At 56.0% G+C, this 17,899-nt stretch overlaps 1 protein-coding gene across 6 annotated transcripts in view; it reads left to right on the forward strand.

The window, feature by feature from the left end:
• The window catches only part of EPHB2 (EPH receptor B2), a 196,820-nt gene that overhangs the window by 138,600 nt on the left and 40,321 nt on the right, over window positions 1-17,899 (forward strand). For all 6 annotated transcript variants that reach the window (XM_056123818.1, XM_056123816.1, XM_056123819.1 and 3 more), the window contains exons 4-5: window positions 9,804-9,959; window positions 11,011-11,346. In XM_056123818.1, the coding sequence (XP_055979793.1) occupies window positions 9,804-9,959; window positions 11,011-11,346 (492 nt within the window). The remainder of the gene's footprint in view (window positions 1-9,803; window positions 9,960-11,010; window positions 11,347-17,899) is intronic.

A 17,899-nucleotide genomic window follows, 5' to 3' on the forward strand; every position in this document is an offset into this window, starting at 1 on the left:
TGCTGCATGTCGTCCCTCCGCCTCCCCTGTGGCCACCCTACGCATGTCACCAGTGGTTCCAAGTCGGAGTGTCTCCCGTAGAGGCTCCCCCCACTCCCACCCAGTGTGCCTGGACCCTCTGGCAGGACTCAAAGGTGACAGGAAGGGACCGGGATGGCATCAGAGCAGCCCTCACAGTTCAGCTGCACCTCCAGAGCTGCTTCCTGTCCCGTAAAACGGAGCCAGTTCCGGCTCCCAGAGCCTAGGTGAGGCCGTGGGCAGATTGCAAAGCCCCCGCCACTGACGCCAGATTCCAGCTGCAGAGTCAGTCCTGTCAAGTAAATGTGGGGGTCACCCGGATGTCGTGGCTCCAGACCTCTGGAATGACTGCAGTCAGGACCCCAAGACCACCTCTCAGCAGCCCGATGGCCCGGGGGGATTCCTGTCCTCCCTCCTCTCCCCAGCCCCCCTTGCCTCTGCTCACCTCCTCCACCAGGGTCTGGTCAATGCTGCCTGTCGGCAGCCACACAGCACTTGAAAATGTCCTTAATTGCTTCACCAGAGTGGGGAGTCACCCTGCAGGCAGATAATTAAAAAGTTCAGAGCTTGATTAATTGGGAGGAAATTGGAGGAATGGGGCTACCTGCTGGGCGGGTAGGAGCTCTCAGCCCCTACCGTAGGGATGGCGTGTGGGGAGCAGCGCAGAGCCGGGCTGGGGGCCTAACACAGGATCTCGGCGCTGGAGGGGTTGGGCGGAACAGCACCCGCCCCCTCCACCACGCCTCTGAAAGGTGTGGGATTGAGGATCTGGGCCCCCCAGGAGACAGTGAGCTCCCCACACACTCACACAGACGCACACGGGAGAAGTCAAGGGAGTGTTGGGAAGTTTGGCTGTGGCGGAGCATCCTTCAGCAGGTTGTCCTGGCTCCCCGGCCCTGTGCCGTGTGTGGTACCTGTCCTCAGGAGGGCGCGTCAGGTGGGAAGGGGAGATGGGAGGTGGAGGGATGCATGTTCCGCCAGTGCCAAGGAAGGCAGCCTTGAGTCTGTTTCCCAGAGCACAGGAAAGCGTCTGGGGTTTGGACATTGTCTGGGGACTCCACCGGTCACAGACACGACAACCATCCTGCACTGCAATCCACCTTTCTGAGGTCTCCTGTCCACCATATGCCAGCCCATCACAGGGCCTTCAAGGGGCCTCCTGGTGTGGGTACCAGCCTTTGCCAGCTTACGCCTATTGTGTGTATGTGTGTGTGTGGGGGGGGGGGGTAACTGTCACTGACACTGGGGTTACCCAGTGTCGAAGGAGAGAAGCCCCAGACCCAGCCCTAGCTGAGGGGGTCGGGGCATGCATCTTAATACAACTCGAAACAAAACAAAACACAGAGAGTCAAAGGCACATGGCAGGTATAGCTGGGCCCGCATTAGATAGAGCCTGAGCGGAGACCAAGGGCAGCTCATGGAAGAAGCGGAAGCCCCGGGAGGAAGGTGGCCCTTGAGGGGATACCCGAGCAGTACAGGCAGACTCAGGTACGTGGGAGCCACTGCGGGGTCTGGAGCGGAGGAAGAGCTCAACAGGAGGCCAGTGCGGAGGCGGCCTGTGGAGACCCTGGGCCCACTTGGGCCCACGGCAGGCGTAGGGGCACCGCTGCTGCCGCCTTCTGACCTGCGGTGCTGCCAGTGCTGACAGGACCTCCTGGCCTAGTTGCTGAGGTGCAGGCCAGAAGAGAAACATGACTGGCATTTCCTCAGTGGGAAAGGGGTGGGGCCTTCCACAGCAGGAGCAGACCCCAGGACACCCCCCAGACCTATCCAAGCCAGGAAGGTTTCTCGGGAAGGAATAGAGGGAAGAATGCAGGAGCAATGTTTCTGGACATGTCTGAGAAAGAACAGAGGGTGGAGGTGCAGGCTGTGACCCCAAGTTCCTCCATGACATTTCCTTCCTGCAGACCGCAGCATCTCTGTCTCGGAAATGGGCAGACCCTCTCCTAGGGCCCAGGGTGTACGGGGGCCCAGTGTGGCCACACATCCTGGGATGCTCCTGGCCAGCACGGGGTGCTTGGCAGACACAGGGTTAATGACCCGCCCCAGCTGGCCACCTGTTTCCAGCATGGTGGAGCCCAGGTCACTGAGGATCGGGCTGAGCATCCAATCCCACTGGCCAGCAGCAGCAGGGAGCATGCAAGATGCAAATGCCACTTTGCATGAGGGAGACCACTCCCTAAGCGCCGCCTGATCAGTTGAAAACCCCCAAACCCAGTCCCGACATTCGCCGAACACCTGCCCCTGAAAATATGCAAATTAATTCCTGCCTTGCCTTGAGGAGCACGCAAGGTTTAGGACTGGGAACACAGTTCCAGGCCTAAAAGAGGTTGCAGGGAGTGGGTAGGAAGGGGTCAGGGCTCCAAGAACAAAGAAAGCAAGGGACCTCAGGACCAACAAGCCCCCTGGCCTCTCCTCTCTGGGCCCAGAATTTTTTTCCTCTGTCCAGTCAAACCTCTGCCGTGACCCCAATCCAAAAGTTCCTGGAGACGCAATGGCCCTTCCAGTCCTGCTCTCCTGAGCCTACCCCTCACTCCCGGCCCCTGCCCACAGTAGCCGGCAGCCAGGCCGAGTTCCAAGAAGGAGCAGCGGCTACTGTTCAGCCATGGCCTCTCGCAGGCCAGGCCGGGGCCTTGCGCCTCCACATCCAGTGCCTGGCCACCATCTCCATTCACTCACCCTCGCCTCTGTTGAGTCTGACTCCTGAGGACAGATGCCATGTCTGCTCTGTGTCCACACGTCAGCGGGGGCAAGCCTGGACACAACAGTCCTGAAACAGCAGCAAAGGCATCGATGCACCGCTGGAACGGGGCAAAGAGGCATTGTGATCAGGGCTCTCCCCAGCAAAAGGCGAGTTATCATTCTCCTGTGGCACAGACTAGGAAACTGAGGCACAGAGCCGTTTGCTAACTTGCCTGTTAGCAGGAGACAGAACTGGGATTCGGTTGGATTGGTGCTGTTAGATTAGCTCATGGTGAGTCAGTCTTTCGGAGCCACGGACAGAGTCTCTGGCCTATGAACACCATCCCCCCGCCCCCCCCCCACCTCCTCACCCCCAGACCCCAATTAAGAAAGCAGTGTCTTCTCACCCCAAAGCCTGTTCACTGGAGGCCAGAAGGGAGCTTGTGGGCTGAACTCTTGCTTTGAATTGTGAGACCACCAGATCGCTCGGGCACCACCCCAGGTGCCACCAGGATAGCCCCCAAGCAGCCCAGGGGTGACCCAACAACAACAATAACAATCAACCATAAAGCTGGCATACTGGTCCTGGCCGAGCATTTGGCTGCACCGAGGATAAACAGAGTCTCTGGGAGGAGCCGGTGAGGGGAGCAGCAGGCCAGCCGGGAAGGCTTTGCGGATCACCCAGTGCCAATTAGCAGCCCTGCCATGCCAGGCCCAGATGGAGCCCTGCCTCGGCCTGACTCAGGGCTCACTCGGTCAATTATCACCTTTCCCTGGAGCCCAGGGGGCAGGCGCGGAGGAAATCTGTTTGCCTGTAATCCTCACGCCCTCCCCCAGGCCGGCTGCTATCTCAGCCAACTTGCCTGGCCAAGGGCTCCAGGCTTCAGTGGGAGCAGGTGCTGCCGGCCGGCTTTGGACCCAAGTTTTGTGTTGAGGACCCAGGCTTTGCCTTTTCCTTGCTGCATGACCCCTGGGGCCTGGCTGCTGGGGGTGGGGGTGGGGTGTGGAGTGGCTGGCCCTCAGCTATTCCCTGAGTCGTGTGTGCAGTCGTACCAGGCACAGGCCCGTACAGACCGACCTGGATGGAGTCCCTCCTCAGCTCCACCACTGAGCAACTCTGTGACCTGGGCCGCTTCACCCTCTTCGAGCCCAATGAAATGGGGGGGAAGGGGGCGTGCGAGGGGGTGGTCATGGCACCAATAGCAGGGCAGGGGGGTGGGTGTGGGTTTTGTGAGGGGATTCATGTAAATCACTTGTACGGGGCCTGGCACCGGGAAAGCGCTTCATAAATGGGATTATTATTGCCCGGACATGCTGTGTGAGTGATAACAGATAATATTTACACAGCGCTTGCCGTGTATTCGCAGTGCTTTGACTCCGTTAACCCTATCGGACCCACGCTACCCGTGAGTGGCTCCCTGTCCAGTGTGGGACATGGGCCTGCTCACGCAGCAAACAGAATTAACTGGGCACCTACTATGTGCCAGACCCTGTGCCAGGATCTTGGGGTTACAGACCTGGGTTTAAGGCCCAGACCAGGGTCCTCCCACCAGCAAAGAGGATCCAGAGAAGTTGCCTGTGGGTCAGGTCCGGGGTGGATGGCGCTGCTTGGGGGTCATCCTGACTCGCGAGAGCTGACAGTGTTTATTTCTTCTCTGCTTGGAGTTATTTCCAATTGGAGGCTTGGATTGTGCCCTAACGGGAATTTTATACTACACATATCAGCTAACAGGAGTCTCTTTCTCCCACCCCCTGACCCAACATAGCTCTTACCAGCCTATCCTGATGCTGAACCCTATAGGAGGGGTGTTGCTGGGAGGACAGGGCAGCACAGGGGCAGGGTTGGGCCTCCCAGAGGTGCACACATCCAGCAAGGTCCCAAGTCCAGGCGGGCAGGGTGCTGTCAGGGGCCTCTCAGGCCCAGGGGCGTCCAGAGACTGCCACTGCATGAAAAACAGGTATCAGAGGGCTGCTAGGGGGGTTGCTAGGGTGCTTCTGGGCTGTGCATCCCCGCACCTGCCTCCTCCCAGTGAAGCCCCACAGGGCAGACAGTGAAAAGCAGGGAGAGGGGAGGGGGCTTGGGCAGAGGCAGTGGTGGCGGAGGTACTCACCCTGCAGTACTTGCCCAAGTTTGTCCTCACTCGCTTTCACATCTGGTTTCAGTCCCTGGCCCAGGGCAGATGTTGACCTTCAGCAAATACTGAGTTCTCCTGCACTTCCACTCCCACCCAGATAAGCCTCCCCACACTCCCCTTAGGGAATAGAAGACAGTGCTCTCCTAATCCCACCTGCTGAGTGAGGGACAGTGAAGGAGACACACCGACCCAAGCAGAGAGCAATGAGGGGCTGGGTGAGCCAGGGGGGCTTCTCGGAGGAGGTGCCAGGGCAGCACAAGGGCAGGCATCCTGGGTTGAGGAAACAGCATCGCCAGGAGACTTGGGGGTGATTCCATCTAAGCACTGCAGGGAGCTCCTGGAGAGGGGGAGCGGGCTGCGGAGGGCCTGATTCCTTGTAAGCAGCTCACTCACTCTATCACTCTCTGGGCACCAGGCACCGTCTTGGCACTGACAGTCCAGCCAGGTGCTTATAGATCCATGGGCGAGTAAAATAGGCCCCTTCGCCTTGCCCGGAGAGGTGAATGCAGCCTGCATCTGAAAGGGGCACAGGGATAAATAGGGTAAGACCCTGGCGGGCGAGGCCAGGGATGTGGACAAGGGCGTGGGTCAGGCATGTGTAGCGGCAACTGGGTGGGACTGTTGACACAGGCCGGCCACAGAGGTCGAAGAGAGGCAGGTGGCAGCCCTGGGGTTCTGGGGGGCTCTGGGGGATCTGGAGAGCTGTGGGCTTCAGGGAGAGGCCGGGGATTGAACCCAGAGGCTGGCCCAGGCAAAGCATGTACAGGGGTCCTCAGCTGCAGCCCCAGCGTGGGTTCACTGAATAGGAACTGCATTGTGGTCTGCTTCCTTGTCCTCCTGCTTCCACTGAACAATTTGCCGGCTCCTTTGTACATTCACAGAGTCGTGCGACCATCACCAAGACCCATTTGAGAGTGTTTCCATTCACTTAGAAAAAAACCTCGCTACCCATTAACAGCCTCTCCTGACTCTGCCATCCCACCGCCCCACTCTGCAGCCGCTAATCTACTCCATCGCCTGAGCTGTGCCCACTCAACATTTCCATGTCAATGGAAGCCCAGGCCCTACGCGCCTTTGTGCTGGCTTCTTTCATGGCGCACAATGTTTTCAAGGTTCCTCCATGCGGCTGTGTGTACCAGCCCTACATTCTTCTTTATGGCCAAATAATATTCCATTGTGGCCCATGGTGGGCTTTTAAGTGACACAGAAGATTTGCAAGGCTGGCTCTGGAGGCTGAGAGGGGGCCAGATGGCCGTGAGGGGCTGTGGCGTGGTAGGAAGAGCATCCGGAGGCCTGTTGGGGTGGGGGGAGGACGCCGACAGGGCTCAGCCGGGGAGGGAAGCCTGGTAATTGGCTGACTGCAGGCGCCAAGGCCTCCTGCTGACCAAGTGGCCGATGATGCGGCCTCCCCAGACAGAAGTGCAAGATGTTGTCAGAGAGAGACCACAGCAGGCCCAGGTTAGGGCCACGCAAGGTGCTGGCAGAGAGAGACCACAGCAGGTTCGGGTTAGGGCCAGGCAGGGCCAGGCCAGCACACCTAAGGCAGGGAGGCTTCTGAGAGACAGCCTGGTGAGTGTGAGAGGCGGCCAAGGCCTGGGGACTGGAGGGGCCGGCCGGGAAGGCGGGCCAGATGGAGGGGCTGGCACGGTGCAGAGGGGCGTGTGGGAGCCAGGCTCAGAGCAACTTCAGCAGATGGGGACGACGTGCTGAGCTGGACACGTTCTTGGCCTCCAGGGAGCCAGGAGGATCCTGGCCTTGGGACCAAAACCCTTTGGCATGTGTCAGAGGGTCCCTGTACCACAGAGGAAACTGAGGGTCAGAGCCATCTAAGGCTCATCTCAAGCCAGGGCTGCAGTCTGCGAGCGTCGCAGGACCGAGCCAGGAGGACTGGGCTGCCCGCACATTCCACTGGCCAGGAAAGAGCAGTGCCGAGAGGTCGGAATGGGGACCCAGGCCTGCCCGGGGGAGGGCACCCCAGAAAGGCACCCGGTGTGGAAGCTGCTGGCCCCCTCCTGGCCCCCGTGGGCTGACCACGTTGTGTGATGCGCTCAGACATGTGTGTGGCATTAGAGACGTGGGCTCTGAGGTCAGGCTGCCTAGCAGTGGGGGCAGCGTGATGCCCAGGGCATAACTTGTCACCCTCGTTGGTGTCCCCAGCCTGGCTAGTTGTGTCAAAGTTCTTATCTCTTCTCTCAGGCAGCTCCCTAGCAACAGAGCTGGAGCAGGTCCTTTTCCACGGTCCCCAGGGAGCCTGGTATCAGCCAGGCTGGCTGTAGATCAGGACAGTGCCACTTTTGGACACACTGCAACCCCTGCCCTCGTCCCCAACAGACAGAGGAAGCCGGGCCTGCCTCCCACCCTTTCCTAACACCCAGAGGGAATTGTCCCGGGCTTGTTCTCAAAGGCCTCTTCCAGAAAGTCTATGGATGGTGGCTGCATCCCTTCCCCTACCCACTGCCCGGACCAACTCTTCATTTGTGCCAGTTTACAGAGCACTTGCTGTCTTCCCAAGGAGAAGATTGAAGCTCAGAGAGGTTAGGCAACTTACCCGAGGTCCCCCAGAAGATACTCATGTGTTTGAACCAGACTCAGCTTAAACAATGCTAGGCATGGTTCTCAGCATGACAGCCAACCTCCTCCTCCTCACAGTTCTAGGAGGTAGATATTATTGTCTCCACAGGTGAGGACAGGGCTTGAGTGACTTGCTCAGGGTCACAAAGCTGGTCCACATGGTGCTGGGATTTGCCAGGCCGACTGCACCCTTAGATAGCATGGCCCACTGCACTCCTGCCCATACCTTCTTCAAAACTCACTACACTCTTGCCCACACCTTCTCCAAAGCCCACTACACATCTGCCCACACCATCTCCAGAACCCAGATTCTTTCCACTCATGCAGGCAGCTGTAAATAGCATCTCCAAAACCCTGCATGGAGGGGCTGGAGTAGCACAGCAAGTAGGGCGTTTGCCTTACATGCAGCCAACCGGGGTTCGATTCCCAGCATCCCATATGGTCCCCCGAGCACCACCAGGAGTAATTACCGAATGCAAAAGCCAGGAGTAACCCCTGAACATCGCCGGGTGTGACCAAAAAAGCAAAACAAACAAACAAACAAAAAACCCGCATGGAATCGGCTTCTGTATTGGGTGCTCAGGAAGCAGCTGGAATCGGACATGCTTCCCCACTGGGGCGGGGGTGGCAGTGCATATCCAGGCAGGGACCCTGGTCCTGGTGAGATGAGAACATACTGTACTCCAGAGGTGGAAGCAATGGGAAGGGGGGTGGGGCAGGGCAGTTCCTGAGGCTGGAGCAGGTGAAGGTGTTCGTGGGAGTGTGGTTGGCTAAGAATTGGACTAGGAAGTGTGACTGGAGAAGCAATCTAGGAAAATTGGCAGGTGAGGAAGTTGCCACTTAGTTGGTGCCAAAGGTCACACTGTGCCCAGGCATGGAATGTGTCCGTGTAAAGAACCCTGGTCTCCACAACACCCAAAAGGAGAGAGAGAACACAAGGGATCGCCCTGCCACAGAGGCAAGGTGGGATGGGAGGGATGGGAGTGGGAGGGATATTATCCATGGTGGTGGAAAATGGGCACTGGTGGAGGGATGGGTATTTGATCATTGTGTAATATAAACCCAAGCACAAAAAATTGTAAATCTACAACTGTACCCTGTACCTCATGGTGTTTCACTAATAAAGTAAAGTAAAGGCCCTCCCGTTGATCATCGATTTGCTCGAGCGAGCCCAGTAACGTCTCCATTGGAGACTTTGTTGTTACTGTGTCTGGCATATCGAATACTCTCGGTAGCTTGCCGGGCTCTCCGAGAGGGGCGGAGGAATCAAACTCGGGTTGGCCATGTTGGCTGCGTGCAAGGCAGACTAATAATAATAAAAAAAAAGAACCCTGGTCTCTGGCCATTCGGCCTCATTTCATCCCCAGCAGAAAATTACCCATTGCAAAGCTTCTTCCTTCTCACCTTCTCACGTTCCCCCCAGTCTGACACTCCTCCGCAGAAGGGCTGAAATCAGGAATTCCCATGAGCAGAAAGAGAACCTAAGACCACAAGGGGCCTGGCCTAGACCCCTGAGATGCTTCTTCCCCACCCAAGGCCAGTAAGCAGGGTGCACACAGACCCCCACGAGAGTGCGCATCTCTTCTAGAACTCAAGTCCAGAGCTGCAGGGCTTCCACCCCAATCCTGGAGCATCCCCAGAGCAGGAAAGAAGGCCAGAGCCTCTGGGAGAACTGAATGCTCACCAAGTTCAAACACTGCCCTCCTCAGACCGTCCCTGGGACTGCAGGCTGCGCCTGTCACTACAGGGCTTGACACCTCAGTGCCTTTCTTTGGGCCACCTAGAGTGTGCAGGGGCCTGTGCCCCGTGCCCTCTCTGTTCATGCTAAATACTCAGACTGGCCTGCAGAGATGGCCTTTGAGCCATCGCTTTATAAATAAGCCAGCTGAAGTTCCAAAGGGCTGAAGCCATTTATCCCGGGACTCACAGCTCAAGAGGGAGAGTAGGAATTCTTTCCCGCTCAGCCACCATGAGTGCTGGCACCATGCTGGGACTTCTGGTCCTCTGCAGCATCACTCTCAGCCGACAGGAGCCCACCAATCACCACAAGGGAACATAGACGTGATTGTCTCCATCATCCAGTCCGAGAATCTGGTTCAAGAGTCAGGACCACACAAGGACAAGGGCATTGCCCAGACCACTCATCCTAAGCCTGGCCATCAGGAATGGCCACTTAAGCACTTCAGAGACAAGAAATCAGGGCCCTGGGAACTTGCAGGAACTACTAGACGCTCCAAGATCCCCAAGCCTTCCCAAGGGGATGCCCAGTGATGATGCGTGTGGCCACTCCATGACCGTGAAGTCCTTCTTGAGACCGTCTGCCCTTTCCAGGTCATGTGGTCTCTTTGTGCACTGACCAGGTTTCCATCATCTCTCCCTTGTCTTTTCCACCTCCAGGTTGCCCATCTGGAACCTTCAAGGCCAATCAAGGTGATGAGGCCTGTACCCACTGCCCTATCAACAGCCGGACTACTTCAGAAGGGGCCACCAACTGCGTCTGCCGCAACGGCTACTACAGAGCAGACCTGGACCCCCTGGACATGCCTTGCACAAGTGAGTCCTGGCCCAGGAGGGCCTTTCCCTGCTGATTCCTGAGCCCGCTGCACTAAAGCTCAAGCAGGGGTCAGCGACTGCATAGCTACAGCCTTCCTGAGTGAGAAGCCGCCAGTTACTGAGGGAAGTAGGGATAGGAAACCCACTGGGAAGGAACCATCTTGGGGGATTTGTACTGCTGGCATGCAGGCACCCTGGAGCTGGAACTGGCTCCTTACCCACTTCTGCTAAGTCACATAGAGGGTAAAGTCAAGGAGGGCCTGGCCTGAGATGAGCCAACACAGGTGCAGTCTGTGCGGAGGCTGCCTGAATCCCAGCCAGGGCACCCTAAGAAAGGGTGGTTCTTAGGGCAATGCTAAAACCTCTGCCCCAGGCAGAAATGACAGCTATAGGTCAGAGAGCCGCCCCCATTGGCTTAAACTGTTTATTTCCTCACATAAGAAAGGCCCAGACAGGCAGTCCTGGGATAGTCCCGCGAATCCAGGATGCTCTCTGGGGTCTGACTGTTTTTTTCATTTGGGCTCTGTCATCCATTGCATGAAATTTTTGAGCTTCTGGTCACTTCATGGTCCACCCTGGCTGCTGCCGCTCCAGCCACTGCACACATTCCAGGCAACAGAAAGAAGGCAAAGGACACACAGAGACATGCTACAACTGGCTGTCTCCCTTCTACAGGAAAGTCCCATCCAAGAATGTCTGCTATCTATCAGTGGCCAGCACCGCATCACAGGAGGGTGGGAAATGAGGCCGTTAGCTGGCCACACTGACCATCCTGAAAAGCTGGGTTCTGATGTAAAGGAGGGAAGATGGGTCCCAAGTGGGTGCAACCCCCTATATAAACTCTTCTGCAAAGACGGGACTCTGGGGGAGTGAAGTAAATGTAAACAGAGGGGCTGCCAGATGAGCTGGGTTCTAGAAACTTTGGGAGGGGCTGGGTAGAAGGAAGGTGAAAACATTGGGAGAACCCTCTTGAGAAATGGGTGGTGGGCACAGAGGGGGCTCTTGGACACAGGCGCCCCAACTGACACTGACGGACACTCCCCCTCCCCAGCCATCCCCTCCGCCCCTCAGACGGTCATCTCCAGCGTCAATGAGACATCCCTCATGCTGGAATGGACGCCGCCCCGCGACTCAGGCGGCCGCGAGGACCTCGTCTACAACATCATCTGCAAGAGCTGTGGCTCGGGCCGGGGCGCCTGCACCCGCTGCGGGGACAATGTGCAGTACGCGCCACGCCAGCTGGGGCTGACAGAGCCACGCATCTACATCAGCGACCTGCTGGCGCACACCCAGTACACCTTTGAGATCCAAGCCGTGAACGGGGTCACTGACCAGAGCCCCTTCTCGCCCCAGTTTGCCTCCGTGAATATCACCACCAACCAAGCAGGTGAGAACAACAGTGCAGGGCGGGCAGCACCCATGGGGGAATATCCTGCCTGCTGAGCAGAGGTCATGACACCTATACAGTGACTTTACCTTCTCCAAGGCCTTTCACAGTGTCGGGCCTCCATCTCTCTACAGCGCTGATGGTTGCCCCTTGTCCCTTGTTACACTGGTAACCTCCAAGATGTGTTAGTGGAAGGCCCAGCGTTTGTCTGTGCATTTCTCTCATGTCCAACTCCAGGCGGGAGCTGTCCTAGCCAGGGTGCCACCTGGAATGACAAGGACCCAGGTCCCTTCTGGCATGTCTGTCCATCCCCATCGCTCCAGGTCTGTGATGGGAGCTAAGTCACCGGCACACGGGCACTGGCCTGCGGGATGGGTGCCCTCGGGAAGCCCCAGGGTGGCAAGGCTGCTTTCCACACAGCAGCAGAGGTGCCACCATCCCCCTGTGCGTGCTCCTTTGGAAAGAAACTAGTTGTGGGGCCTCAGGGAGCCCCCGAGCTGTCCTGTCCCCAGTCCTACTCAGACCTGAACCACAGAAACAGGTGAGGAGACAGACTCCCGTGGGCATCTAGCACATTCTTTAGGGCTTTCTTTGGACCTTCAGCTTGGGAATACTCTTCCCCCTAAGCTCACTCAAGTGTGCATCTTGGTTATCAATAAGGATGGCTCTCTATGACCCACATCTGCCTTCCTCTCCCACCTTTCTCAAAAAAAAAAAAACAGTTGTATGGGCTGGAGCGATAGAGCAATAGTGTGTAGGATCCCCGGTATCCCATATGATCCCCGAGTATTGCCAGGAATAATTCCTGAATGCAGAGCCAGGAGTAACCCCTGAACATTGCCAGGTGTGACCCCAAAAGTCAAAAAATATATAGTCATTAAATGATACTCCTACTCACTGTCTTTTGTCCATTCTACTTAGGTTTCAGGCCCCACCAAGCCTACTAACTTCAGTCCACTGAAGCTTCAGGCCTGAGTCCCCACGGAGATTGCTGTCCTCAGACTCAGCAGGCATCTCCCCATCTAAGCACTCCCTACCTCCGAAAGGCCACATGAGCTTTTCAAGCACCTCCTAGTAACTGTGGGTTAAGACTTTGTGATTGGCCCTGGGAGCATGCCTTTCAGTGACCCCACAACCCCAGCCTAGGCCTGCTGTGTGCATACTCTGAGCCATGTCTAAGCAAGGGTCTCTGGAGGGGGCCCACAAAGTATTCAGAGGATCCAGAGCTGGAAACCCAAGAGGGCTTCCTGGAGAAGGTAGGCTTTGAGCTGCAGTTTGATAGGACCCAGAGGACCTGAAGTGAGTGATGGAAAGAAATGAAATTTGAGAAGGAGTTTCGGCAGGACCCGGAAGGGAGAGGGGACAACCAGCTCTACCTGGCTGCGGGTTGCTTTACACGCATGAACCCTCTGCATCCCCTGGCCTCCTTGAGTGGAATGGCATCTGTGTTTTCTGTCTCACAGATGACACTCAGAAAAGTTGAGGGACAAAACTGGAGCAAGTAAAAGGCAGAACTTGACCAGATCTAGAACTGGATTGACAGTAAGTGGGGTAGGATATTTGCCTTACATTTAGCCAACCGAGGTTCCATCCCTGGCATCCTCATATGGGCCCTGGAGCCCACCAGGACTGATTCCTGAGCACCTTTGGGTGTGCCCCTCTCCCCACCCCACCCCCCAAAAAAAACTGACCAGGTCTGACAAAGACCAAGTAGGACGAAGAGAGAGTGTGTCCAAGGAGCCTTGCATGTGACTGGGTCTTCTTGTGCCAGAGACCGTGTCTTTGTGAGAATGTGTCACCCTTGTTAGGGGACCGTGTGTGTTCTGCCAGCCTGTGCTCATGGCCTCGCGTGGTCGCTGCCCTGCCTGGGTCTGTTTTCTGTTGGCCTTGAGTGGCCATGACTGAACGTGGCTCTCCTGTCTGGGAGCGTTTGTGGCAGTGCTGATTGGGTAACAGGCTTCGGAGCATGTGCCTGCAGTTGCGTAGGGCATGATGCCCCAAGGCGCTCAGACTGGGGCCCGGATGGAGCTGCCTTAATGTGCGAAAACCTTCCAAAGCTGGCAGCTGTTGGCAGACACCTAACGGATTATGAAGCCCCAGCTGTGAGTCTCTAGTGTGACAGAGCTCGGAGGTAGAAAAGCCCAGGCTCCCAGCAGAGGTGATGGGGAGGAATCACATCACACCTGGGAGAAGGCAGGCACTCCCAGGGCCCGGAATCTCTTCCCTCAGGGTAGGGGCCTCCCCTTGGGAGCTCTGAGGGCAGAACAGCCTTCTCCAAAGCCTCCAGTTATTAGCAGCCAAGGGTGGTGTCTGGGCTGCGGGGCAGTGCCTCTTTTGTGTGGAGCTGGAAGTTTCCAGAGAGCAGAGATGGTGCAGGGTGAAAGTGTGGCTTCCGGAGAAGAGAGTACGGGGGAGCTCTCAAGACTGAAAGGTAGAAGCAGTAAGCAACAGGTGCAGGATTAGAAACCAGGACCCTAAGTTTGATCGCCAGCTTTGCCATTCATTCCCCATCATGATCTGCGTGAATTAATCGACTGTTTCATGACAATGTTCTAAAACTTATCCCAGCACATGACAGAGCCTGGCAAGCGCCCCATGGTGTCTTCGATATGCCAGAAACAGTTACAATAGCGGATCTCATTCCCCTAACCCTGAAAGAGCCTCCAATATGGCACTGTTGGGAAGGATGAGGAAGGAGAGGCTGCTAAAATCTCAGGGCTGGGACAAATGGAGACTTTACTGGTGCCCACTCAAGCAAATCAATGAATGGGATGACAGTGATACAGTGATACAGTGATCCCAGCATTCTCCCAACCAGCTCCTCAACAGGTCAGTGAGGCTCCAGCTCAGCGGCCTCGCTCCTGGTCTCCAGAATGGGGGTTGGCTCTGTCTGTGCCCTGTGTCAGGTGAGAGGAGGAAGCACAAGCTGGCGATCCATGCCAGGCCACAAAGACCTTTAAACCCTGTTTGTAACAAGAGAGCTAGTCCAAGGGGTAAGGTGCTTGCCTGGCATAGAGCCGACTCTGGTTTCATCTCAGCACCTCATGGTCTCCAGAACAGTGCCAGCAGTAACCCTCCTCCCCTCCAGCACAGAGCCTGGGATAGCCCCCAAATCCTGTTGGGTGTGACCAAAACACACACACACACACACACACACACATACACACCCTCTGCGGTGACACAGTTGTGCTCAGTAAATGGGCCCACAAGGGCATGGTGGAAGCACGTCCCCCTTATGAGAGAGGAAGGAGAGGGGAAAGGAACCAGCCTGTCATACTCATGAAAAGATATCCTCCCTCAGAGACTGGACTTTCATTCATATTGTGCATCTGGACCAAAGGAGAACTGTCTAGAACACAGGTTCCTATTGAATTGGAACACCAGTGAGTAAGCTCTGGGGCTTTCTGGATCCTGACTCCCTTCACTGTGCACAGCCAGGAACCATGCAGTCACCTCCTACACTTATACCACATCTCTGTTGCTGAGCATGTGCTTCCTCCTCTCACCTGACACAGAGGTCCAGAAAGGTGGAGTCACTTTGTCAAGTTATGCTATGAAATGGCCTGGACTAGTATATGAACCCAGAAGTAATGGTAACTCCAGGTTAAGGAAGTCCAGTTCCCATCTTTGGGGTGGGGGGTTATGTCCCAGCTGGGAAGATGAGATGTGGACAGCAGCATCTGTATACAGGTGGCAGGAATGGAGATTCAAGGAGGGGTCGGAGAGGAGAGAGACATGGGTCGGAAAGATCATTTCCTCCTCAGACATGGGAGAGAATGAATGTCATGGAAGGCTTCCTGGAAAAGGAGGCATTTGAGCTTGACTTGAAAAAATGCATAAGCCTCTAAAGAGCAGTAATGGAATCATGCCAGGGAATCATGCGGGGTGGGGGTGGGATGGGGGAGGGGCGGTGTCCCCAGGGAGGGAAGGAAAGGGACCTGCTGTGGGGAGAGTTCTATCTGTTCCTCCTCTACCACTGGGCTGTTGCACGTGCTTTCTGCTTTGTTTAGAATGCTCCCACCCCTACCCCCAACTTTTACTTCAGATCTCAGCTCATTCTGTGATCCTCCCTGTCCTGGTCACACCCAGCACCTCAAGTTCCTGTGGGTGGGATTTCCACCTTGTTTGGGGCCCTTCCCTCCCTGTCTGCCTCCCCTGCCATCACCACTCTGTGGTACACGGTGGCTCTGCTTTCTCCCATCGGTTTCCCAGTGGTGAACTCTCCAGGGGCCTGCGTCTGAGCACAAGGCTCCATCCAGAGAGGCCTGGCACACCGTGGTGGGGGCAGAGAGGGTGGGGTGGAGAAGGGTGATACGGCTGGACTGGATTTCCAGACAAATGCTTTCAGTGGTCGTTTTTACATCAGACCCTAAAAACTCAATATCTAAATAGTTAGCTCATGGCCTTAAAAGGAAAAAGTATTTCTTTCAGGCAAGTGACTGGGCCTTGCTCGCAATCTCTTGGCACTTGCCAAGGCCAGAGCTGTCTCCTGGCTTCATAAAGCCGTCAGGCTGCCTTCGAGGCACACTCCACCACTCGAAAATGGCGTTGCTGGCCGGTGCTGTTGAGTCCTCTAGGACTCCCAGGGCAGGAGGCCTGCTGGGCTGCATCTCCCCACGGGAAGGCTGGGGCACTGGGCCTTGGGAGAAGGTAGAACAACTGTAGGAACTCGTCACAAAGGAATGGGAGGCAACAGGGAGTCTCTAGGGCCTCTCTGAGGAGCTAAAGGCCCAATGACAGGCAAAGACACTCTTGGGGACCTCAGGAAGACAGGGCTGTCCCCACACTCCTAGCACCCTCCAGGACTGCTTCGCACAAGACCCCACCACAGACAGGCACCCAGTGGTGACCCGGCTGCTTCCAATGGAAGGTTTGGAGGTTGGACCTGGGAATGGGCTGTGCCCAGCACCTCCCAGAGCAGCCCTAAACCAGTCTCTCACATTCTGTGCACGTCGTTCCTGTGGGACCATCAGCTCCTCCCCTAGGGACCGCTGTGAGCTCTGTGCCCCAGAGCCTCCCCAGGCACATTGATCAGGTGCATCTGTGCCCGACCCTTCCCCATCTTGGAGAACGGAGCTTCCCAGCCATGCTCTATGGTCAGTCCTGTTATGCCTGTGGTTTTAAGTAAAGAAACGAGGCATCTGGGCCTATACGAGTTGACCCATGCCACCCAGGCTATAGTGGCAGAGCCACTTTGCTGCTTTCTCAAGGCCTATTAACCCAAGCCTGACCTGACAGAGCAAAGGCAGTCTTTGGGCCACCTGTACTGAACGTAGCTCGACCCATAGGACCCCCTGCAGTCATGGCTTAGAGCAATGTTTCTCCTTTTTTTTTTTAAATTAAATCACATTGATATACATAATTGCAGAATTGTTCATGGTTGGGTTTCGGTCATATAATGTCCTAACACCCGTTCCTTTACCATCAGTGGTCTCAGTTTCTCTCCTGCCCCCACCTCTATGACAGACACTTTTCCTCTCTCTCTCTCTCTCTCTCTCTCTCTCTCTCTCTCTCTCTCTGGGTCATATGATTGTATGGTTTAGAGCACTGTTTCTCAACCGTCTCCATCCCTGGCTCCTTTCTGGGCTTGTTTCCTTCCTGTAGTCTCCTGGTTCTACTGGGTGGCACCCCTAGTCTTCTACCATGGTCCCACTTACGCAATTTCCATCTCTGAACCCCTTGAAATATCCCAGATGCCCACCAGGGGGTGTCCTGGGGCCCCTAATGCAGAATTATTGCCCTAGTGGATGGATGCAGGGCGAAGCATCATCTGCTCTGTACCCCGAAGGACAAGGAAATCTCCCTTTGAACCACAAAGCCCTCTGCTTTGAAATGGCCAGTTCCATCTCATTTCAGCCTGGCCCAACACTTGTCAGATTTACCATAATACGGACAGAGTGTCTGGCACATAAACAAGAGGCCGCTCAGACTTCATGTGAAACCTAGTGAAGAGTTAGGCTCTCATTGCCGCTATAACGAAGCACCACAAACTAGGCCCGGGCAAATGACATGCCGTCCTTCCCTGGCAGTTCTGCAAGGTCAAAGAAGTTCAGTCTGATCTTCTCGGACTAAATAAGGTGTTGACAAGGCCAGGTTTCCTTCTGATGGTCCTTCCAGAAGACTGATGTCCTTGTTCATTCTGAAGTTGGCAGAATCCACGTGCCTGTGATTGCAGGGGTGAGATGTCTGTGACCTCGCTGGTGGCTACTGGCTGCTGCCCTGGGTCCTGGGGCCTCTCTCTGCCTCCCAATCACGGCCTCTGGCATCTGAGCAGCAACAGTGAGGCCAAGAGTCCTCCCCACACTTCAGCTTCCTGGTCTCTGACTCTCAGCCAGGAAAGGACCCGTCTTCTAAGAACTCAAGTGATTAGGTTGGATCTACCTGGATAATCCAGGATAATCTCCCCCTCTTAAGGGCCTCAATCACCCTGCAAAGTCTTTTTCACCATGGAAGGTAACAGAGTCCCAGATCCCAGGGATTAGAGCGTGAACATCTTTGAAGGCCATAGCTCTACTATCCCAGAAGGTGACACAAGTGAAACCAACACATCTCG

This window comes from Sorex fumeus, unplaced genomic scaffold (assembly GCF_029834395.1).
Source record: "Sorex fumeus unplaced genomic scaffold, SorFum_2.1 ptg000047l, whole genome shotgun sequence".
NCBI classification, from domain to species: domain Eukaryota; kingdom Metazoa; phylum Chordata; class Mammalia; order Eulipotyphla; family Soricidae; genus Sorex; species Sorex fumeus.